This window comes from Phoca vitulina, unplaced genomic scaffold, assembly GCF_004348235.1.
Source record: "Phoca vitulina isolate PV1807 unplaced genomic scaffold, GSC_HSeal_1.0 scaffold19, whole genome shotgun sequence".
NCBI lineage: Eukaryota > Metazoa > Chordata > Mammalia > Carnivora > Phocidae > Phoca > Phoca vitulina.
This window is the reverse complement of record NW_022589722.1, coordinates 19189813-19212370: the sequence shown is the minus strand read 5'-3', so window position 1 is coordinate 19212370 and position 22558 is coordinate 19189813. Positions and strand designations below refer to the sequence as shown.

The window sequence follows — 22558 nt, the reverse complement described above, 5'->3', positions numbered from 1 at the left end:
CACAGAGCAGGGAGCCCGATGCGCGGCTCGATCCCAGGACCCCGGGATCATGACCTGAGCCGAAGGCAGACGCTTAACCGACTGAGCCACCCAGGTGCCCCATACGAACCTTTTTGAATAAGACCGCATTTGCACACAGGTACACAGTCAGGGACCATGTTAGGCGACTACTGGCAAGACCTGGGATGGGCTCGCCCCTGTGCCTCTGGAATTATTTTTAATTGGTTGCTACTGTTTCATGCTAATCAGACACACAGGATTTCTGCAGATGCCTAACACTCCAAATTTTGACATCTCAGGGAAACAAAAACTTCGCTGAGTCTGCTTATCGCTGTATCCGGGGAATGCACGGTAGACTTGACTGCATTAGAAATTCTTTCGGTAAATGCTTTTCTCTTACCTGGTAAGAACAGCTCGTGGTCCCCGGGCCCGCGCGTGCATCTTATCCAGTACCATGTGCTTCAGTTTCTGATAGTACACCGGGCCAAAATAGATGTATGCTTCCAAGGGTTCACTGAAAGAAAGGTCAGAATTTTGGGCTAAGAAAGCAGGTTTGGGCTAATAAGAGCCAGCCTTCTCCAAGACCCCTCACTGGCAGGGCCTTGTTTGTTTCAGAACAGGCTTACGAATGAGTGAGAGAGGAGGATTTTCAGTCTGCACTGAATGAAAAGGCTAGATCTGAAAAGAGAAAAACACCATGGATACATTAGAAGACACACTGTTTACTTAAGATATACAAACTTAAACAGGCGGTGAGAACATATGTACAGGACGGTCCCTCCTTCACTGCTCCCGCCCTAATTGAGCCACCACCCTTTTTCGCCTGGACCCCTGCAGACGCTCGTCTGGCGTCTCTCCCTGCTTCCGCTGCCAACCCTCAACAGTCTGTCACAGGACAAACCAGAGCAATTCCTTCTAAAATGTAAATCACAGCAGGTTATTCTTCTGCTCTAAATTCCCAATGGTTTCCTACCACACTCAGAATCTGTGACATCCAAATTTTGTATCACAGCCATAAGGTCTCACAGAATCTGGTTCTAGCCCACCTCCAGCTCACATCCTGTTCCCTTTCCCCATTGCTCATTCTACTCCAGTAACACCAGCCTCTTCATTGCTCCTCAAATGTAGCAAGTCTGTCTGCCTCAGGGCCTTTGCACTTCCTGGTTCTAAAACATTCTTCCACCAGGTATTCACACGGCTGTCAAACATTTCACCTCCTCAGAGGCCTCCCTCTCCCTCATGACCGTATCACCTCCTCAGGGGCCTCCCTCTCCCTCATGACCTTATCGCCTTCTCAGGGGCCTCCCTCTCCCTCATGACCTTATCGCCTCCTCAGGGGCGGCCTCCCTCTCCCTCATGACCTTATCGCCTCCTCAGGGGCCTCCCTCTCCCTCGTCACCTTATCTGGAGGAATCCTCCTCTGACCCCACCATCACCAAGCCCCCACACTGTCTCAATTCTTACCTGGGCTTTATTTTCTTCAGAGCACTTGCCACCACTTGATATTATCATACACATTTATTATTTCCCTGATTGTCACCCGTCTTCCCCACTTCCCCGAGACTCCTCGGGGTAAGCGCTCTGTCTCCTCTGTCACTGCGGCTCCAGCACCAGTGACCCTGCCTGGCACAGGACTGGCACTCCGTAAATGTCTGTTAAAACAGAGCTGACTCAACGAACCCTTAGAACGACTGCAGTAAGAGCGGTGGAAGGCAGTGAGTACTCCAGTGCTCTGACAGAAGAAACCCTTCTCCTTTAGTTCGGGGCAAGAGCGGGCAGGGGCTGACGCCTCTAAAAAATTTTACCTGCCCCAGAACTTCCTCAACAGTAAGGAGGAACCCACCATGTGCCATTTAATCCGTACGCCATCCAGGGAGGAGACACTGTCCTGCCTATTTTTTTAAGAGGCAGGAATAGGCACAGCGGGGCCGAGAGGCTAACCGGAGCTGGCGAGCCGTGCAGGGGTCCAGCGCCCTCCCTGCCGCGCCGGCCTGGCTCACACGCACTGCGTTTGGGCCCCGGCACGAAGCGGGAGTGGAAGGACATGGCAGAGGCACATGGAAGCACTCGGCCCCTGCTTGCCTGCCGTCCCTTCTACCACGCTCAGCACCGCCCGCACAGGCGTCCGTGGCCCTCAAGCCACCGAGCCAGCTTACGGACAGCCAGCTTCGTGGAAGACACAGAGTGGGGTGCGAGGCATAATGCACAGGGTGTCGGGAGACACGGCTCCTGTCCCAGCTCTGTCACACAGTCATGACATGATCTCTTTATCCCAGTTTTCCCAGCTGTACAACAAGGGGGCCAGGCCAACGTTCTTTCTAGCTCTGATCATCGAGGATTCCAATCCTTCTCAGTATGGCTGCTCAGGGTACAATCTAGGGAAGTCTGCCACCTAATGCCATTCCATCATCCACTGAAGAGAGCCGTGTGCAGTGTGCCCTCCTAGTTATGCTTGAGAATTTGGCAAGGGGTGAAGCTAGTGGGTGAATGTGTTGGCAAGCCCTTTGGGGAACTTTCGGCTGACCAGCTAAACTCGTGTTTCTCAAACTCTGCTACTGAGATAACTGGCAAAGACATGAAAACACTAGCTGGGGCATAGAGGAAGGTGGCGTAGACAGAACCTAAAGCTATCTATGGGAAGCAGAGCATAATCCATTCAAATCTTTCAGTGAAATATGCTCAGAAGGCGAACCAAATTCATTCACTGGTTCTGCACATTTTCTGGCCAACTTCTGTATTATTTCCAGATAAGGAGCAAAGACCGAGACCATCAGTTTCGCCACAACTGCAATTTTTGAAGTGAACCTCAGCTACTTCAGTGAATCGCTTTTGAAATGGACCATTACTCTCTTCCTGTAATGTGATTTTCTAGAACATCTCAGGTATGATACACCTAAGGAAATCTATGTTACCATAGTTGGGATAGATCATTTTATTTATTTTTTTATTTTTTATTTTTTTAAAGATTTTATTTATTTTTCAAAAGAGAGAGAGACACAGTGAGAGAGGGAACACAAGCAGGGGGAGTGGGAGAGGGAGAAGCAGGCTTCCCGCCGAGCAGGAAGCCTGATGTGGGACTTGATCCCAGGACCCTGGGATCATGACCTGAGCTGAAGGCAGACGCTTAACGACTGAGCCACCCAGGCGCCCTGGATAGATCATTTTAGAAAGCACTCAATATTTTTAAAAGATACGAATTCTGATCATTTTAATCCCACCAGGATAGTCTACGTGCAGCACCAAATCAAGCCCTGGGTCCTTACACACACGTCCACGCTGAGTACCTGCCTCAGAAAAACAGTAGAAACACCATGTCCCAGAGTTTTATCTGGCACAAAATACAATGTGTGTCTTAACTTAAGCAACTGATTTGATCCTTTAAAACTGTGTGTGAGTCAAGTTTCAAAAGCCTGTCATTTACGAGAATTTCAGGATCTCTGGTTCTCCCGGGTTAACAGGAGCAGCCAGCCAGCACTCTGCCTGCGAGAACGTTCTTTCCTTCTGCAGCCTCAGCTCAGGTGAACTGAGGTCTGTCTGTCGGAAGGTGTCAAACCCAGCCTCACCTCTGCATCGAACAGTCTTCAAATGGTCTCTCTTCTCACCCTTCCCATCTCCGCGGAAACACCCACTGCCTCACAGAGGTGTCCTAACCCATTCTTGGCCTTCATTTCGGTGAGAGCTGTTCGTACTGATTTGTCCTCATTCCTTTACTGAGTAAATATTTATGGAGCGCCCGCTGTGTGCAGACATTGGAAATAAAACAGCCAGCAAAACAGACAAGCCAGGCTCTCACGGAGCAGACAGGTAACACTATTAGTATTATTACATAGGGTATTTGATAAGGATGAATGCTACAGAGAAAAATTAGGTAGGAAATGGGCAATATGGACTTGCAGTTTCCAAATTAAGGAGTCAGGGTAAGCCCTGCTGAGAAGTTACTTTTTGTCTCATTTTTTTAATAAGTCTAGTAACAAATCTCATTGGTCAGCTGCACAGCTCAGGGACCCTGTCTATTTTGTTTGCCGTTATATACTTAGTGAACGAAACGCAAACGTCTGGCCTCAGGCTGTCAGAGCATGAATTATCTGACATTCATCCTCTTAACACGGAGAAAGTTCAATGGTTACGGAATTTTTGCATTATATACAATTAAAGTTGTATAAAAATCCTATTTTGGTAAATTACCTTTTTTAAAGGATAACCTCGTCGGTAAAACACCACTCCTTAATTTACCAGTTTCGTGAATTTGGATTCCCTTTCCCTCCCAGTTTTACTGAGATATGACTGAGCGAGTTTAGAGCGTTTGCCGTGCTGACCTGATACACTTACGTATCCCAACACGGTCACCACTGCAGCACCAGCTAACACCTCCAAAGTCAGATGTTCTTTTGTGCGACCTCTTACAAGAGAAAAGCTCATCTTAAGGTATGCCTTAAGGACTCTTTCCTCTTACTCTAATAAAATCACACTTTTTCTTTAAAACGTCTACCGATGTACTTACCCTGTAATGCCAGATGTAACATAGTCTTTCCCCAAGTAGTTATAACCATGGCGAACGAGGTCTTCACACACATCCTTCACTTTGCTGCCTCCAAACGCAGTGCCGTAGTGGAACCTGCCGTCCAGCACGCCGGCCTTGCCGGCCAGCAGCTCAATCAGCTTCCCCACCTGTGGGATGGAACAACCCAAGTGAGCACCTTCTCGTGGTCCAGGAAGTCTGTTTCGTTAGCTACGGCCTACTCCCCCGCAAAGACTGAGATGACTACTATTAACAAGAGTGATAAACTAATAGCAGCAAATATTTATCACTCTCTTACTGTGTGGCCCTTGGAAAAGCTTGCCATGTGGGATCCAAGTTCGTGCTCCCAAAGCCCCATGGGATAGGCACTATTATTTCCCTCACTGCACACATGAGGGAACTCAGGCACACACAGGTTAAGCAGCTTTCCCAAGTCTCGCAGCTGCCAAGCAGTGGGGCCAGGATGCCAAACAATAACCACGGGAAGGGAGGTACATGGGCGTCAATACAAGGGGTTCTTTTTGCTGAGGGGTACGTTCCTCCCTCAGAAGACTGCTCTCGAAGGGAAGGGCGGACCTCTGTACTCCCTCTGTATGGAAGAGTAACCTAGCACTGTTGGGGGCTGGGAACCTATTCGTGCGGCAAGAGGGTCAAAGGGCCCTTCCTAAAAATAAGTTTCAGGGTATCACAGCCAACATTGCCTACAGACCCACTGCCCACTTTCTTCCTTACAAGCAGCACCTCTGAAAAACAGACCGACCGTCATTCGCGATGGGAAGCCGTGTGGGTTCATTATGATGTCCGGACAGATGCCAGAATCACAAAATGGCATGTCTTCCTGAGGGACGATCAAGCCACAAACACCTGGGGGAGAGAAACCTCACACCATGTAGAGCATGTCGGCAGAAAAGAAGACTACAGGACTCAATTGGGATCTGGCCCCTGCCGCCCGCCCCCTCCTTCTCCATGGTCTCTATGCAGAGTAACAAAAGCAGCTTCCAACAATCCTGCCAGAGAAACCATCTGAAAACGGCGGTCCTTGCCGAGAGGACCGCAGCCTGTGGACCGGCCTGCTGGCATGCCGCACGACGGTGCTGTCAGGCCGCTCGCCCAACCTCTCCTGCCACGGAGACCGAAGAGCCGCGCCTTCGCTGCGCCCCGGCCCTGCCACCGTCCCCGAAGCTTCCAGTCCGTGCAGTTTTGCTCCTCGCCAGGTCCTCTGTGATCTGCTACCTGCTGTAGCCAAGTCAGAGGGCTCCGACTCCTCTATCAAACACAGAACTACCTGAATGACAGGTGTGCTTCCACTGTGGTTTGAGACAACTGTGACAAGTCTTCGTGTGTGGCTGGGGTGCTAACAGGGCGACCAGAGTGCGGCCGGCTGGCTAGCTTTGGCCAGGGCTTCCCTGGCCGAGCCTGAACTGCCCTAAGGAATTCTAATTCCCATAGCTGACAACACATTAGAACGGTGATCTTTGATGGAACTGTAAAGTTGAACAAGAAAATTCAATGCCAAATTATTCTTGGAAGAAAAGACTAGAATTAGAAGCAGAATTCTAAGAACAGAAACCGAACAAAACGAAAACCTACCAGCTCTATGTACACTGCTGTCTCTCAAATTAACTATATTTCCTTACTCCCTTCATATTACTCCAATCTGTAGGGGATTTTGTTGCTTAAATTGTTTTAATTCCTCTGATTTCTTTCTCTTGGTAGGAGGGATAGGGGTATAATTTAGACTGTTAACCCCAATCTACATAATTTAAAATGGGAAAACTAATGTACAAAGAAATGAGATCCTTTTATATCTACTAAGATAAAATTCTTTTTCCCTTGTATATAAAGTTATCAACCATTTGTACATACTGAGAAGAAACTGCTCTTCCAGAAAGTTTTCATTCCTCAGTTTGATTTCTACATAATCACTCAAACTATTTTAAAATAAAATTTTTGTGATGTGTTATAATCGCCAAGAGCTAAAGTCTAAAGAAAAAGAAAGCCATTTGCTTATTTCAGTATTGGTTATTAATATTCTGATTTCTAGTGGCTGCCAATGATACGGTAATTAGATTTGTGGTGTTCAATTCTAAGAGCACAAGGGTACTTTAATTGACTTTTTGGTTGAGATTGTACTGTTTATTATAAAAAAACGTATGCTTTCCTCCATGAAGCACAGAAACAATCACTCAGTTCAGTTTATTTCAAATTCAACTACAATTCTTAGAATTTAAATCAAGCCGAGTGTGTGACCCTTTCTTTCTTCCCTCCCAAAATCCATCTTGTCCATACTGAAATTATCTGACAAACACTCGGGCCACTGGGAAATCTTCTCTGAAAGAGATCAAATTGTAAATCTAGGTGCACCGACAACAACATTGTGTAGCAGTGAACAAAATGTTAAAAATGGCAATTCCTGCAGAGGCCGGTCCTGGGACGTGCTCTGGACAGAATGTCACTTTGGCTGGTGAGGAGGTGGAGGGTTTGGCTAGATCCCTTAAAAACAAAACCAAAGGAAGACCTCGGCACCCTTCAGCAGTGGTTCACAGGGGGAAGCCGGCGTCCGCCCCTCCACTGGAGAAGGTGGGAGTGAGGAGCGGGAGGTACAGAAGCTGGGGGTGGGGGGGAGCAGGGAATACTTCCATGGGGGGAGGGTAAGGAGAGAGGGGATTTGCATCTTGTATTTTTAGTTTTCGTTGACACATTTAATCAGGCCAATTTAACTTTGTTATTAAAATGAAAGCAATGTTCCTTCCCCTGAAATCTGAAATCTCTAATAACTTTGCCTGAAATCTGATTAAAATGTAGTACCGGTTTCCTTTTTGGGAAGTAATTCTATCGGGCCCCTTTTTGACACTGCATTTAAAAATACAGACAAGTAACTTTGGGAATTTTTCATTCCATTATAGGAAATGCTTTGGCCACATCCGAATCAAGGGCACCTGTAAGCCAAAAATTAAATCTTAGCTAACTTAAAATTACTTTAGGCTCTGAAAACCCTTTTATATGCCAAGATGGTTCCCATAGCAGACAGCCCTGTGTTGTTTGTTTTGTGTGAAAGTGAATGATAAAAGATCCATGAAATCGACACAGAAAGCCAGAACAGCAGAAAGAACTGAGGGCTCTCCATCACTGGGGCTTCTACCCTCTGCTGACTCGCGGAACAATGGAAGCTACACATCCAACTGCAGATCTAACACAGCTGTGCATTTCATTAGATGAAGAGCACTAGTGACACAAGTAAATAATTAACTTATTCTGGTCCGCTGGCTGGGCTTATGAGACCCGTCATAGCCGACAGATTTTAATACAAGTTAACACAAAGAAGCCATAATGAGCTTAGAAGTTAAAACAAAATATTTAGACAGAATTTGATGATCTTGAATCTCAAATGAGACAGATGATTTTTAAAAGTTTGTATTTTACAGAATTCATTAGGGGGGAGGAGAGCTCTCGGTCTTCGAACCAGACTTTTCCTTTTTTAAAAAAGGTATCTCTCGGTTTCAGAATCATCCAGATCCTTCATCAAAGCAAAGGAAGGTTTCTTATTTTCACATGAAAAATTAAAACTGTTTTCTCTAAGGAGGGAGGCGTAAAATCTCTCCCAAGATTTAGAACTCTCAAAAGTTATGGTCACTTTCCCTTAATGCTGGTTTAAAAATGTAAATGATATGCAGTCCGCTCCAGTGTGTTAAACACTCCTCTGGACCCTTGAAAAGAGGATGGACTACAAATAAACCATATCTAATGGAAGCTGTTATTGAAACAATTACCGATTCATACCTTAAATGCTTACACAGCATTTCAGATTTTAAAATAAAATTTCATCCCCTGGCTCATGCTGGTGTCTCCACCCCATTGTTTATAGCACAACCTCCTGGCAGCAAAATGCAAATACCCCAGTTGAAGGGGCCCCAGAACATGTCAAGGACTCACAGGGGCCGACCAGGAATCAGACCACAGGCTACACTACAGACCTTTTAAGAAATGAAAATAGGTAATAAGGAGACAGCAGAACACAGAATGAGCAGAACGGTTCCACAGATACCCAACAGATAATATACTATTCCATTAACATCCACATACATTTCAAATTGTAAAGGCAAAGAATTTAGGGAGTCTAAAGCCACAAGTCTGACCGCCAAGCCACGGAGGAAAGGCACATCTGGGGACCCACTGTCAACAGTTCTCCCTGTGTCATGCTCTAGACACTGGAGGATCTTACGCCAATTTGTTATTTCTATTTCCGGGGCCCCGCAGAACATATAAATCATTTTAAGAATAGGTTTGCCCAGTGAAAGTTCGGTTAATGTAATGAATCATTCTTAGAAAGTATTTCTAATTATAAACAGCAAATTACTTGTTCACAAGTCATTTTTGGCTTTTTTTTCCCCTTAACTAGCTTTAGTGTAATGGACCTATCTTAATTCAAACAAAAAATTAAAAGGAGGTTAAAAAAAAGAAGGAAAAACGAATGCATTCTAGTACCATGTCAAGACAGGAAAAGGAGTAGTAACTGGCAGAAGAAAACTGTAATGAAATCTTTAATTTAAGAGCTGTTTTTGATGTGACTTCAGTGTGCTGAGCACCGACCAGAGAAGGGTCTTCTATTTTCTCGATAGCCAGTCTCATCTGAATATCACACTCTGCTTCACTTTTTAATTGTTGTAATTTTTATTTAGCAAGTCTATCCTCTCTGTATAAGTGCTTTTGGACTAAGTGTAGCGCTCTGAGGCTGATCTGTGCTAGGCCTCTTCCTTTTCTGAGGGAGGAGAGAGTCCTTTCCCTCAGTTACCAAGCACCCACTGTGGGACAAGGATTGCCCTGGAGGTGGGTCAGGGAGAGGTTCAGGACCCAACTCCACTTGAACGGTGTCCTGTGCAGATTAAAACAACTGAATATTGAAAATGAAAACAGATGCAATTCAGCGTGCCCCCTTCGAATGCTCTAAATGACGCAGAGCAGATTAGGCAGTGGGTTCCGCTGAAATACTACTCATCGGGGGGCTAAGTGATCTACTTTTACCTTCTGCAGGTACTTACCTCTGAGACAAGGCTTTTTATTCTGCACAGCTGAGCAGTCTCTGCACTAATGAAATGCTGCTGGCAGTTTTCTCTATCAGTCACAGTGGAAGAAAAGTGTTGGTGTTTAGTGAAGGAGTGACCACTTGGCCAGGCCTGGTGTTAATGAGGTTCATGGACTGGGGGGGGGGGGGAGTCCCCATCTGCAAAGGGCTCATCACCCCCCTGGACTCTCAGATCTAAGTAAGGCAGGATATCAAGCAATCAGGTGACCTTAATTTGACTTTCTGCTGTTCAAGTGATACTGTGCTGTTCAAGTGACATTGTGCTACTCTGGGTGGGGGGAACGCACCACTTTCTGGTGAGCCTTAGTCGTTTGGTCTTTGTAATGGGAATAATTAGCACCTATCTCATGAGGCAATTGTGTTAGAAGAACAGATGAGCTAATGTCTGAGAGGTACTTTAAGGTCCTTAGAGAAAGGCAGCATCTAAATACACGGAATTGTTATTATATAAGAAACCTAATTACTCTCAGCAGGAAGCAAACTAGCAGAGCAGAGGAGACCAGCCTAATGAACAGAAGAAGCAGCACCAAGTGGATGAAGAGGCCGAAAAGAAGCTCACTGGGAGCCAGGCTGTTCAGATCATCTCACATTAGTGCGACAGTGTCCAAAACTTTACAACTCACAGGGCCTGGGCTGCAGACTTCTAGGGCAAAAGAGCTGACTAAGTGATGAAAGCCTGGGTGAGTGGTGGGGGTTAGCAGCGCGAATGCTTTCCAGTTTGGCTGTCTCAAGGAAGAAATGTTTTTGCTTTGAATGAACTCACCTCGATAAGCCTTTCTATATTCAGAAACGTACATCTCTAAATCAAAACGTGAAGGCTAACACAGGTGGCTCCGCCTTTCTTCCCCTCCCTCCTTTCCACTTATTGAATTAACCTCCTTTTATTTTTCACACCAGCACCTTAAATAATCCCCAGGGGGGAGGGGAGGAGACAAAAACTGTTGAATCATATGAGCTTTGTTTTGCCGTTGAATCACTTCCAGATCTATCACATCTCTTGCCATATCCCAGTTGACATAATTTTAATTCGGCTCTTCCTTACATGTTAACAGATAAATAATGCATAAGAAAACTTGATTAGCTTTCTTATTAAAACATCACTCTAAATGAGAGGAGGCGCTAGAAGACAATACAGTTTTTACACGGCTTTCCCATGAGCAGTTGAATGGTTTGATGTGATAAATTTGCATAGTCTGAAGCACACAAAGGGCTGATTAATTGAAACCCTTACAATGCTTCTGGAAGCAGCTATTGTAAAACAATAACCATAGGAACTTTACAAAATACACACGGCTGAATGTGTCAAGAGCTTAATAAAATGTGTTGAGGCTACACTATTTGGAAACAGAATTGGAGATTTTTATTCTGGGCCATAAAACACTAAACACCCTAATTTCAAAGCTTTAGTTGGGTATTTACTGAAAGGTCAGAGGGTTACTAGCTAGCTACCGACGACCAAAATTTGTTCTTAAAAAAGTAAATTAAATAAAAATCTTCTTACAATTAAGGGGTCCATGTGGACAAAATAATCCTGATTTCTCACATTAAAGAGTTCCCAGAATTTGTTTTTGGACCAAAATTCTGAAGGGTCACTTGGCATCCTACCCCTTGTCCCGGGGCTCCCACTGCTAGCTCCATTGGCCCCCTTCTCCCCTCCTACTTAGAATCTTTCATTCAAGCAGGATCAAGCAAAGTAGGGAGCCAAAGACACGCAGACTTTGAAGCTTCAGGCTAGCAGAGCGGATTGCAGGCGCCTCAAGTACCACATGTGTACAAGGTGCTATTAATGTATGATTATTATTTTCAATCAGAGCCTTTTCATTCTCTCAATTTTAGAAAACAGAATCCAGAAAAAGGAAGTACATGAACACCTGGAGAAAGCAAAGTTTTTAAAAAGCTGGTTGAACGAACAAACTTTCCTCTCAGCTTTTCTGCCACACAAGAATTGGCATTTTCTTACTTCCCACAGCCTCTTTATACCAACCGTGTAAGGATTCGATAATGTGCTGGGACGTCAGGGCTGGTTTCCTTTTCTTCTAATAAACACTCAATCAAAATCTTAATACATTAATTCAGCAACTTGTTTTGCTTTGGAATAACTTTTATTAATGCGAAATAGAAGCAAGCCACCTTCTAACGAACTGCTGTTGACAGGAGAGGGTCGAAGAAGAATCTTCCAAACCATTTTATCTGTAAATACGTGATCCTATGAATCACAGATACTCGGAGCCGGTCCACGAAAACACTGTACTTTGACAAGACTATATTTCTATTTTAAAACAAAAGTCAGCTTCGCTCTGTTTAAACTGGCTGTCTGAGGATTTACGGGGAGACTCCGAGGAGCGTAGGCCTTTATCTCAGATTTGCAGTTATTAAAAAGCTTCTGTTTGCCAGGACAAACACTCTTGCTCAAATACAGTTTTTCCTCTCCTTAGGAGTACTATTTGGTATTGCTGCCCGATTCTGTGATCTACAGGACCTTTGTTGGAGGTGCTAATCCTTTTTCACATGAGAGACTGAGAAATGTTCTTTCAGGGAAGTGATATATTGCTTTTTTTTCCCCCCACATCAAAGGAGTCCACTTTTTCCTCCCTCGTTGTGAATGGCAGCAAAAGTAGGAGGAAATCTGGAAATATAATAATTTGGTTTGTCTGCGCACTGAAAGGAAACTTAACTTGGCCGACAGATAATTTGTTAAAAATTTTTTTAAAAAAAGCAGGAAATCTGCTCACCCTTCTCATAAATGAAATAACCATCAGAAAAAACAAGGCTCCAGATAAAAATGTTTGCCTTTGATGAGTTCCCCTCATATAGAACTTACACCAAAGCTCCCAAGAGGCTTAAATATGTAATTTTGACTTTAATAAAAAGTCTTGTTTCAAACACGACTCCCATCACATTATACATGGATGTCTTTTTCTATCTTCAACTCTGTGTACAAACTGATGAAGAAAAGGAAGAGAAAACATAAAGAACATTCTAGACCCACGTTCTGCTCTATTTTCCCCCATGCAGCGTCACCGTGCTATCACAGAAGTCCTTCTAAAGTACCTAGAGGTCTAGAACACTTGGAAAAGAGAACAAGACTTCAGGGTTTTAATACTTCTTCCCAGCTGAGATTAAAACACACTAAACAAAACTTTCCTTCCTTTGTAAGCAAACACAACAAATCCAAAACTTCAGTATATGGAAGTATTTTGTGTTCTACCAAAGGATGAACTGCTCTAGAGATTCTTGATTAAAGGCCCAGCTCTTCTGGGGGGAGTGGATTCAGTGGCATTTAGGGATAAGATACATAACAGGCCCCACAAAGACCCAAAGGAGGGCTGTACTTCATTAAAATTCTTTGAATTTCTCATTAGAGGACTATTGGAATGCCCTTATCTAAAAAGTGTGCCGTGAGTGAATCCTGCGTCCCGCTCAGGCTGGAGTCGGATTTGCATTGTGATGCCCTCCTCTTCACGCAATAGCTCCTTCTTCCTCCACACCCGGCTCGCCGCTTCCCGCTCCTCTACTCCTGTGGCCACAGACGGCGATGCTGCTTACGAGGCCGTCACGTTTTTAACCGCTCCTGCTCAAACACTTGGATTCTTCAGCGGGCCTTCTCTGATCCGTTACCTCACGGCCTGCCTGTTGCCCAGCACGGATGTGGGCTCCCGACGACTTGGTGCTGAGGCTCCTACTCCAGTTCACCCCCCACTCTGTCCTCTTCCATCCGCCTCCTGAGCTGCTACGACTCCCGGGACACAGCCACGGCCAGGTAGCCTCCACTGCACGTTTGTTCCCCTCAGCTACTCATGACCCCGCCACCTTTGAACTGATCAGGCTTGAGCAGGACAGACACTCATGGTCTGTGAAAGTAGATTCTGAAGTCTCCTCTAACCGCTGGACAGGATACTGTAAGAAGCCGTAGGGGCAGAAATTCAGTCTACACACCCCACGCGTACCAAGAGAACCCTTGCTCACCACAGCTTCATCAAAGTAAACTATTAACAAAGGTCAACAATCAGGCAATCTGCAGGGCCACACCGCGTTCTGAACACCGAAGATAACAAATACAATGCTCTCAGTGCAAGAGGAAAAAAGGAATGGGCATAAAGATACATTAAATCAAAATGATCTTTATATTTTCTCATAGAGCCTACATATGTGTCCACTTGCAGGTGACGCTATGAAGGACAAAACACTATTTCCACACAATCCTGCCTTCCTAGAGTGAAAACTGAAGTCCAGCTAACACTGCTCTTCCTCGGGCATGTGTCCGGGCCAAAAGAGAACCAAGTCACTGCAGGAATCATGGTGTGACCCACATACCCTGAAGACTCCCACACTAGGGAACTTTGTCAGCTCATTTCATGGCAACCACGGACAGCATGGCTGAGGCTGGGGACTGCCTTCTCCATCCCCTTCACGGCCCACTTACCAACATCCAGCTCTTCTAGGCCTCAAGCAGTTCCTCCTCGGGCCCCGCACTAAGGAGGCTGCGTTGTATGGTTCCCTGCAGACGCCACCAGCTGTGCCTGCCATACGCGAATTCGGAACCGGCTCACTGTCCTCACTGTCCCTCAGGGCCCTAACTATCCCAGCTAGCCAGAGGAATCAGAAGAATGGTCAAAGTTGAGGGCTCAATTTACTTCCTTTCAATATCTGCTCAAATTCTTGACAGAATTTTAACCAAGGCATGAAAGCCTGGCCAGAGGACTGATTAAAGAAGGGAATGGGGACCGTGTTTTACAATGAGTTGATTCTAGAAGGGAAGGGATTCCTGACAAACACAGCTTTATATTAGGAGCACGTCTTAATATGGGGGTCTGGCAGGTATTTCTGGAACAAAATATGCAGGGATTAGTATTTACTCCAGACTGGTGGCAGAGGAGAGCCATGTAAACCTGCTTATCCAAGAGTGGGAATTTTGAGAAAATGACCACCTTAAGAAGGAGATACAGAAAAGATATAAGAAATATTAGGTTTTGGTATCCCCAAGGGGGGATTCCCAAGGAATACGCCAATCTGGGGCAGAGTGACAATGGGATATCAGAAGAGACAAGAGTCACCTTTAACCAGATTTAACAGAATGGGAAATGTACTCAGATCAGAGACCTGGATTCGCATCCTGACTCTGCTAGCCCTGAGCTGGATCAGGCAAGCTACTCATCACCTCTCTGAACCTCAACATTCAAGTTCTATAGAATAGGAGTAACAATACCAATTAGACTGTAAAGGTTAAGGATGGAACGAAAATGCTTGTAACTTACTTATAACGCAGAAAGTAAAAAATGTATAAATTTACATGCACATGACGTCCACATTTTATCTGCACCCTTAACCTCTCCCTGGAGCTCCAGACTCTATGTCCACGTGCCCACCGAACATCTTCACTTGGAGTCTCCGGGGGGTTCTCAGACCTGAGGCCCCAGTCCTCAACTCCTGCCCCTGCCTAACTCCCAACACCTCCTCCCCAGTCCTCCACTGCTTGGTAAACAGCAGCAGCACTGCTCAGGCCTCATCCTTACCTTCAGTTCCTGCCCCTCCTCCCCCAACACCTCAGCCACCAGCAAGTCCTGCTGGCTGGGCCTCCTGAGCACACGCCGAGTGCATCACTTCCCCCATTCCTGCAGGGCTCCTCCTGAGCACACGCCGCCAGCCTCTCTGCCTGGACCACCGGACAGCCACCCTGCTCCCCTCCTTGCTCCCCTCCAATCTGCTCTCCACTGGACTCCAGGGAGATCTCTCCCACTGGAAGTTAGATCTCCTCGTGCTGGTCTTAGACTCATCACCCAACCGCCCTACGGGCTCCCAGCATATTAGGAACAAGTTCCTGTGGGATGTGTCCCTCCCACTTCTCTCACACCGAGCACTCCTCCGCAGGCTGCACCGGCCAGAATGGCCTTTATTCTGTCCCTTGGATAGATCAAGCTCACTCATGCCTCAGGGCTCTTGGACATAATTGTTCCAGACTTCTGCTTGGCTGGCTCCTTCTCATCCTTCAAATGTCACTTTCTCCATGAGGCCGTTCTTGATCATCAATTTAAAGCGCATTCCCCTCACCCCCAAACCAGTCACTCTTCCACATCGTCTTCCATTCACAGCACTTAACACTACCTTAAATGATCACGTTCATATTTTCATTTACTTTTCTTCTGTTTCCTCCCCCAGGAGAACACCAATTCCAGGAGAACACCAATTCCAGGAGAGCAGAGACCTTGTCAGTCCTGTTTATCACTGCGTTTCCAGTATCTAGAATGGGGCCTGCCTGGGACACAGTGAAGCTCGATAAACGAACGAGTTAATGACATCAGCGCTCGAGATGATCCTCTATCACCTCAAGTTCAGTGAGACAAAGCTGCTTTGTGACTGGTGCCATCACTTACCAAGCTTAACACCAGGCCTGGGGCCTTCTTCCTCTTTGTTCCTGTGGGTCAACAAGTCCCGCTGACTCGCCCGCCCATTTCACAGGACCCGCCTGCAGCCAACTCACCCAGTCTCCGAGGCTTCCTTTCCTGCCTGGTCTGCAAGGGGCCTGGGACGGGCCTCACAGCGGCAGCTCACCTCTGCTGGCTGCGGGCTGCGCACCAGACACTGGCTTCACTGCTCTGCACACATCAATTCCTTTAATCCCAGTGACAACTCCTAGGAAACTGTCCCCATTTCAAAGACGAGGAGACCAAGGCATAGACATAAAACAGCTCACTTGGATAGGGCTCAAGACCTCTACCTCTTTGCCCTACTTTTTCCCAGGTGGAAGACCTTCTTTAAGGGCTGAACAGAGGGCCGCCGTGAAGAAAAGGGGCAGGTGTCCCTTCAGGACCCACACAGGACAGGGCAGGACGACGGGTGTACGCTACGGAGGAGTGCACTCAGGTTCCACGGAACCGTCGGGATGGCGCCACCACAGGGCAGGCTGCCTTGAAAAGCAGGAGGGGCTTCCCCTCACAGGCCGCACACAGTGGAAAACGACCTGCCAAAGATAAGCTAAAAGAATTCTTATTCCAGGAAGATGGACCTAGACTAGAGTCTAAAAGGTCTTTCCAAACTCAAAGATTTTATTCTTACCCACAAATAACTCCCAACTGCTCTCTCACTACTGGCCTTTCTCATGTCCTTTAGCCTGTGACCGTATGTAATCCTTTGTATTCACTTTTTGCTTCGGGTCCAGAGTCAGCTCTTCATGGGCATTAGCAGAGGGGGGATGTCCTTCTAGCTCCTACGAGCCCAACAGAGTTCTGAGCCCACCGCAGTGACTTAAATATGAGCAAACAGATTTCTCTGGGGCTGTCAAGACCCATTCCCACTGGTGCCCGGGGTGGGCATGCACAGTCGGTCACTCAGCGGGAAAAGCTGAGGGGGGCCTGTGATTTCAGTTACGCCGGGGAGCTAGGGGTCTTGGGTGGTAGTGCTCCTGTACCAGTCTAGACAAAGACGACACATCCCCTTTCTGCTATTTACTAGGAAGAATAAATGTACCAATTTGGGGAAGATGATTTTGGCTTATTATGACTGTACATTTAAGAGACTCTACTTAATAAATTATTCCACAAACACCGTCACGGGAAACCACATTATATGCAAAGTGCTGCGCCAAGTGCTTTGGAGGTGAAATAAATTAGTAGGATGTGTTTCCTATCCTCAGTGAACCTAAAATGTACTTACCTAAGTTAGCCAACATGGTATTCTGGATATTTAACCACATATACAATTATTTTAACAGAAGCACTGCTATTTTTCAAACTCAAAATTTCATTTATAATTGAAAAGAACTTCGAAAACTAGACATCTGCTAGTGTTGTGCCTCGTTTCAGACGGGTAGCATTCAGGGAAAGGAACAAAATGGTAGACCTTAGCTACAAAAATAACCCAGGTGAAAGATAAGGTATTCTCAGATAATTAAGAATTGACCCTTATGATGATTGTTACATTTAGATCAAAATTCTCAGTGTGTGAGCTTTAAATATTTTTAAGTTAGTTTTCAATATTAGAAATGATTAAAATAGCCAATAAAACCAAGAAGCCTTAGAGGCAAAGCTCTGGTCAGCAGACAAAAATCTGGTGCTCTAAATATTCCTCTCACCTTTTGTTAATTTAGAAATAATAATAATCATTTTCACGTCAGCTCTACAAATTGCAGTAAAAAACCCCAAGCACACTAAGCACTCTTGTGTTGAGCATTCTCAAACAGCAAACACAGGGGTTCCCAGTAAACATGACTGCTGAAACACCTATGTTTAGCTCCACTCCTTCTCCAAACCTAATACTAGAGTTGAAAAAATAAACCTATAAGAAAAAGAATAGGCAAGAGATAAAGATACAGCGGGGAAAGCTGAGGAGTAAAGAACAGTCAAGTGGCTAACAGGAGAAAGGTAAACCCAAGTACCTGCAGAGAAGCGTGAGGCGCTCTCCCCCTGCTCCGTGGAAGGCTCAGGAAACAGAGACACAAAGTATGATGAAAAGCGGGACGAGGCGTAGGGCTCAGTCAGCCCAAGCCATCAGCAATCCCAGTGGGTGCTACCTTTAAAATGTGTCTGGACTGATCCCTTCCCACCATTTCCCCATCATCATGCTTTTCCCACTCACCACCAACTCCCGCCTGGGTTACCATAAGAGCATCTGGCTGGGACCATGCTTCTCCCTTGCTTCCCCAGTCTGTTTTCATCACTGCAGCCTGAGTAAGTCACATCATCTCCCTCGTCTGCCCGGACTCCTCCAGCAGCTGTCCGTCTTACTCAGAGTAAGAGCCAAAGTTCACGGAGAGGCTCTGATGACTCAGCGCTCGCTGGCTCTGCTCTGACCACCCTGGCCTCCAGCCCTCCCTGAGGGTCCTCCCCCTCCATCACTCTTGGCCGGGCCTCCGGCCCCCCAGGCCTTCCTTTTGCCTCCAGTGCTCATTGGCCAGGGAGGGTCTGCTCCCTTACTTCTCTCAACGCCACCTTTTCAAGAAGGTGAAGTTCCTCCACCATTTGACTTGAAATTTCAACTACTGACCACATGCCTTCCCACCACATGCTTCCTATTCTCCCCTTTTGTTTTATCCCAAAACGTATCATTATCTCTCTTGCCCACAGGAATGTAAGCCCCACATGGACTGGAATTTTGTCTGTTTTGTTCACTGCTTATTACCAGGGCTTGGAATGGTACCAGACACTTAGAAGGTACTTAATAAATACCTGTAGAAATAAATGTTTGAATAAGAAATCACCGACCCCTGACTCTCTATTCCCCACCCCATACAGCCAGGAAACTACACTTGTCCCCCAATACTCACGGCTATAAAAAAGAAGACTCTAAATATAAAATTTTAACTAGAAATTAAAATATAATAGGTTAAAAAATCTGGAAAATAAAAATCAAATCTCCTACAAAGAAAATCAAGATAAGGAAATGGACAATGAGGGTACAAGGAACATGATGGAGATTGGCAACAAAATAATATAAGAGAATGTCCGAAAATGGAAGGACCTTGAACTTCCAGAAAAGAAGGTACCTGATTTCCTAGGACAAGGAATGAAAATTTCAGAATTCCAAGAACCGGCGAAGGATAGTAAAAGCTTTGTGGGGAGAGGGAGGCAAGTGAGGGAGGAAGGAAAGGAAAGAGTGAAACAGGGTGCATGTGTGTACATACACACAGATCAAGAATAATGTAACATGGAATCTAGATGATTAATGCAGCGATGTCATCAGAATCCTTAGAGAAAAAAATTTTTCAATCTAGAATTCTATAACCAACCAGAGTACAAATCAAGTATGAGGATAGAACATGTTCAGGTATACACAATCTCACAAAATTTACTTCTTGTGCATCCTTTCTCAGCAATCGAATGAACAGACTATTCCACTGTGGCGGGGGGTAGGGAGTGGGGATGACATGGGACGAGCCAAGAAACAGGGGCTCAAATGGGAATTTCATAAATGACTCCCACTGAGCAGATCTAGAGTGTCTAATGGAATGTGTCCCCCACCCCCAGATTCCTATGTTGAAGTCCCAACCCCCAGGAGACCTCAGAATGTGACCCTATTTGGAGGCAGGATCTTTAAAGAGGATATTAAGGCTAAATGAGGTCATGGGGTGGGCCCTAATCCAATAAGGCTGGTGTCCTTGTAAGAAGAGGGAGAGCCATCAGGGTGCAGGCGCACAGAGAAAAGACTGCCTGAGGGCACAGGGACCACATGGCCACCTGCAAGCCACGGAAAGAGGTCTGAGGAGAAGCCAAACCTGCCACGACCTTGACCTTGGACTTCAGCCTCCAGAACTGTGAGAAAATAAATTTCTGTTGTTTAAGGCCTCAGTCTGTGGTATTTGGTTAGAGCAAACTAATGCAGAGTACTTTCTAACCCTTCTTGAAAACATTTCTGGGGCCCACAGGATGAGGCCGCTCGGGCCTCCACTGAGCCAGGCTCTGCCGAGCGCTCCTGTGGCCTGTGGGGTTCCATTCTGAACACACTGGGTGGGAAGCGGGGGCTCAGAGGAAAACCACTGCAGCGAGAAGAACGGGGCCTGTAGAGGAGGCCTTTCGGGGGGGTGGGGGGGATGGTCCTAGCAGACCATTGATCATGTGGGAAATTGTGTTGAGAGGCTGTTGATGGTATAGATGAATGGTAACAGGAATAAGAAAATTAAGCAAATTTTAAAAACGAGATAGTTAACTTCTGAAAAAAATACAGTTATACAATAGAGAAAATGCACTCAACTACTCGGTTTGGGGGTGAACAATATTTATGTGGTCATAAACAATGCAATTTAAATAATTAAGTAACTCCAAATTATGATAAATCTGTGCCGGGAATGGAGGTGGGGAGTAAGAAAGGGAAGCAGCGAAGTGCTAGCTCCTCCTATCTGTCCTAATAGAAAATCAGAAGGTAATCTCTAAAATGGACGAGTGAATACAAAACTGCTTAAAAATATTATTTTGAAATACGAAGGTAAAAACGAGAAGAAATTACTTCTGGGAAGCAGAACTGGAGAAAAGGCAGGGATTGATGTTTTTCAGTTCAAACCCCCCTTTTTGTACTATTTGACCTTTTAAGCCATGTGCTTTTATTATTTGATTAAAAAACCATACTTAAAAGAAATAAAAATTATGTTTAGGTACGGGTCCTACATCATTCCTTCCATCACTTTCTTAAGGCTTACACTACCTCTTTTTTGTTTGCCCATTTTCCCCCAATCTTTTCAATGAATCTGATGAAGCTGTAAGAGAAGGGGGTATCAAGGGAAATCGATGCTAATCAGAAGGTTTTCATCCTTGGATTAAAAGCCATCTGGAAAAGAAAACTAGTGAGATAAACTCCTCACTACAAGTGAAAGGTCACCTAACCCCAGGAGGGCTTCTTCCCATTTCGTAGAGATGTACAAGTCAAGCCCCATTTAAGGTTGAACCGATCTCCAAAAGCTGCAGTTTCTAGAAACCACTTTTGTCAATGAACATTATCCCTATCATACTGATAGTTTGAAAAAATGTTAGAGCACCAAGACCCATTGACATTTTACCTGTAGAGATCTGTACCTGTAGAGGTCTGCACCTGTAGAGGTCTGCACCTGCAGAGGTCTGTGTTCACAGCAGGTTACTAACAAGTGTGCTTCTCATTTTCAAAAGTACCGTTTTGTCTACACTATACACATACACACTCACATATTATGTACAGATGAAAAACTGAGTAAAATCAATCCATCAAGAGTACTGAATCTGTCCCCTTTCACGTCCCTACCTTCAATTTTATTTATATATTCAACCATTATCAACTACCTATTAGGCATCCTCCATGAGAAAGGCTCTATCAGGCTTCATGAAAATATGAAGTCATGACCCCTGTCTTTAAGTTCAGTGGAGTTAGAACACAGTGGATCATCACTAAGACGTTTGCCTGCCTTCCACTCTGCACAATACTCCGGTGGAATGAGGATTTGGGATATCTGAAGTTTATAAATGGATTCAGAATGAAGACCTTCTCTTATAGTGTGCATTCTTGTAAAGCATCCAGTGCCAACATTTTATAAGAAGAGTATCAAGCTTTGCCCTTATCCAGGGAATAGGTCACGTAAAATAGAGGCTGTGAACAAGATTATGGGGTTACCCCAGAATGACTTAGGAGTACATCTCAGAAACTGTCTAGACCAAGAGAAAGGGAGAAATAGTTTCAACGCAGAGAATTTGTTTTTCACTGGTAAGTAGCAGAAAACACTAGAATCTCAAGAGATGTTTACAAACACTGAAAAGGTATTAAGAGTTAGCATCTTAGGGAATTGTATGAAGTAGAAGTGTCAAATTCACATGAATAAAATCAATTTTTTTAAATAAGATACTGGCAGGCTAAAATAATCTTTTGTCTGTCAACTGAACTAAAAATGTTTTTGATGAAACAGTTATCTTAGTCTGGAACAGTTTCATTGATGGAAGGAATGACAGCTAAGGCTGGATTCATTTGACTCAACAGTCGTATTTTACATAGTTGCTTAGCAAATAAAGGTTGAAATCAGCAAGAACATAAAATGCAATTATCTTCAGACCAATCAATTAAAAACAAGAAGACATCTCACTAGGAATTTATGAGTAAAGAGGAGACACAAAGTTGGAGAGCAGAAGGCAGGAGAACCAACGTCAGCGACCCAGCGATCACGGCTCTCTCTTCTGGGGCCCCTACCACGTGCAGGCACAGCGCTAACTGCTTGCCACTCAGGACGGCACCGCTGTCAGGCAGGGGCGTGGACTCTGGAGCCAGACTGCTGGGGTTCAAAAACCAGATCTACCACCCACTGGGGACACTGGGCAAGCTCCTCATGTCACCGTGCCTCTGTTTCTTCATCTGTAAGATGCCGATGAAAACAGCACCGACCTCCCAGGACCGTGTGAGAAGCCAGTGAGTCAGCACATGGAACGTGCGCAGAACACCGCCAGGCACGCAGTCAGTGCCACGAAAGTGTCAGCCGCTCTTGTGATTCTTAAACTAGTCACGTGGCGGTTCAA

The 22558-nt window shown here is 45.4% G+C and overlaps 1 protein-coding gene across 2 annotated transcripts in view; it reads right to left on the bottom strand.

Annotated features, from left to right (window-relative positions):
* The window catches only part of POLR3B (RNA polymerase III subunit B), a 103680-nt gene that overhangs the window by 9354 nt on the left and 71768 nt on the right, over window positions 1–22558 (bottom strand). For both annotated transcript variants that reach the window (XM_032416218.1, XM_032416219.1), the window contains 3 exons: window positions 5280–5383; window positions 4502–4668; window positions 401–514 (listed from right to left, as the gene is read on the bottom strand). In XM_032416218.1, coding sequence (XP_032272109.1) covers window positions 401–514; window positions 4502–4668; window positions 5280–5383 — 385 coding nt within the window. The remainder of the gene's footprint in view (window positions 1–400; window positions 515–4501; window positions 4669–5279; window positions 5384–22558) is intronic.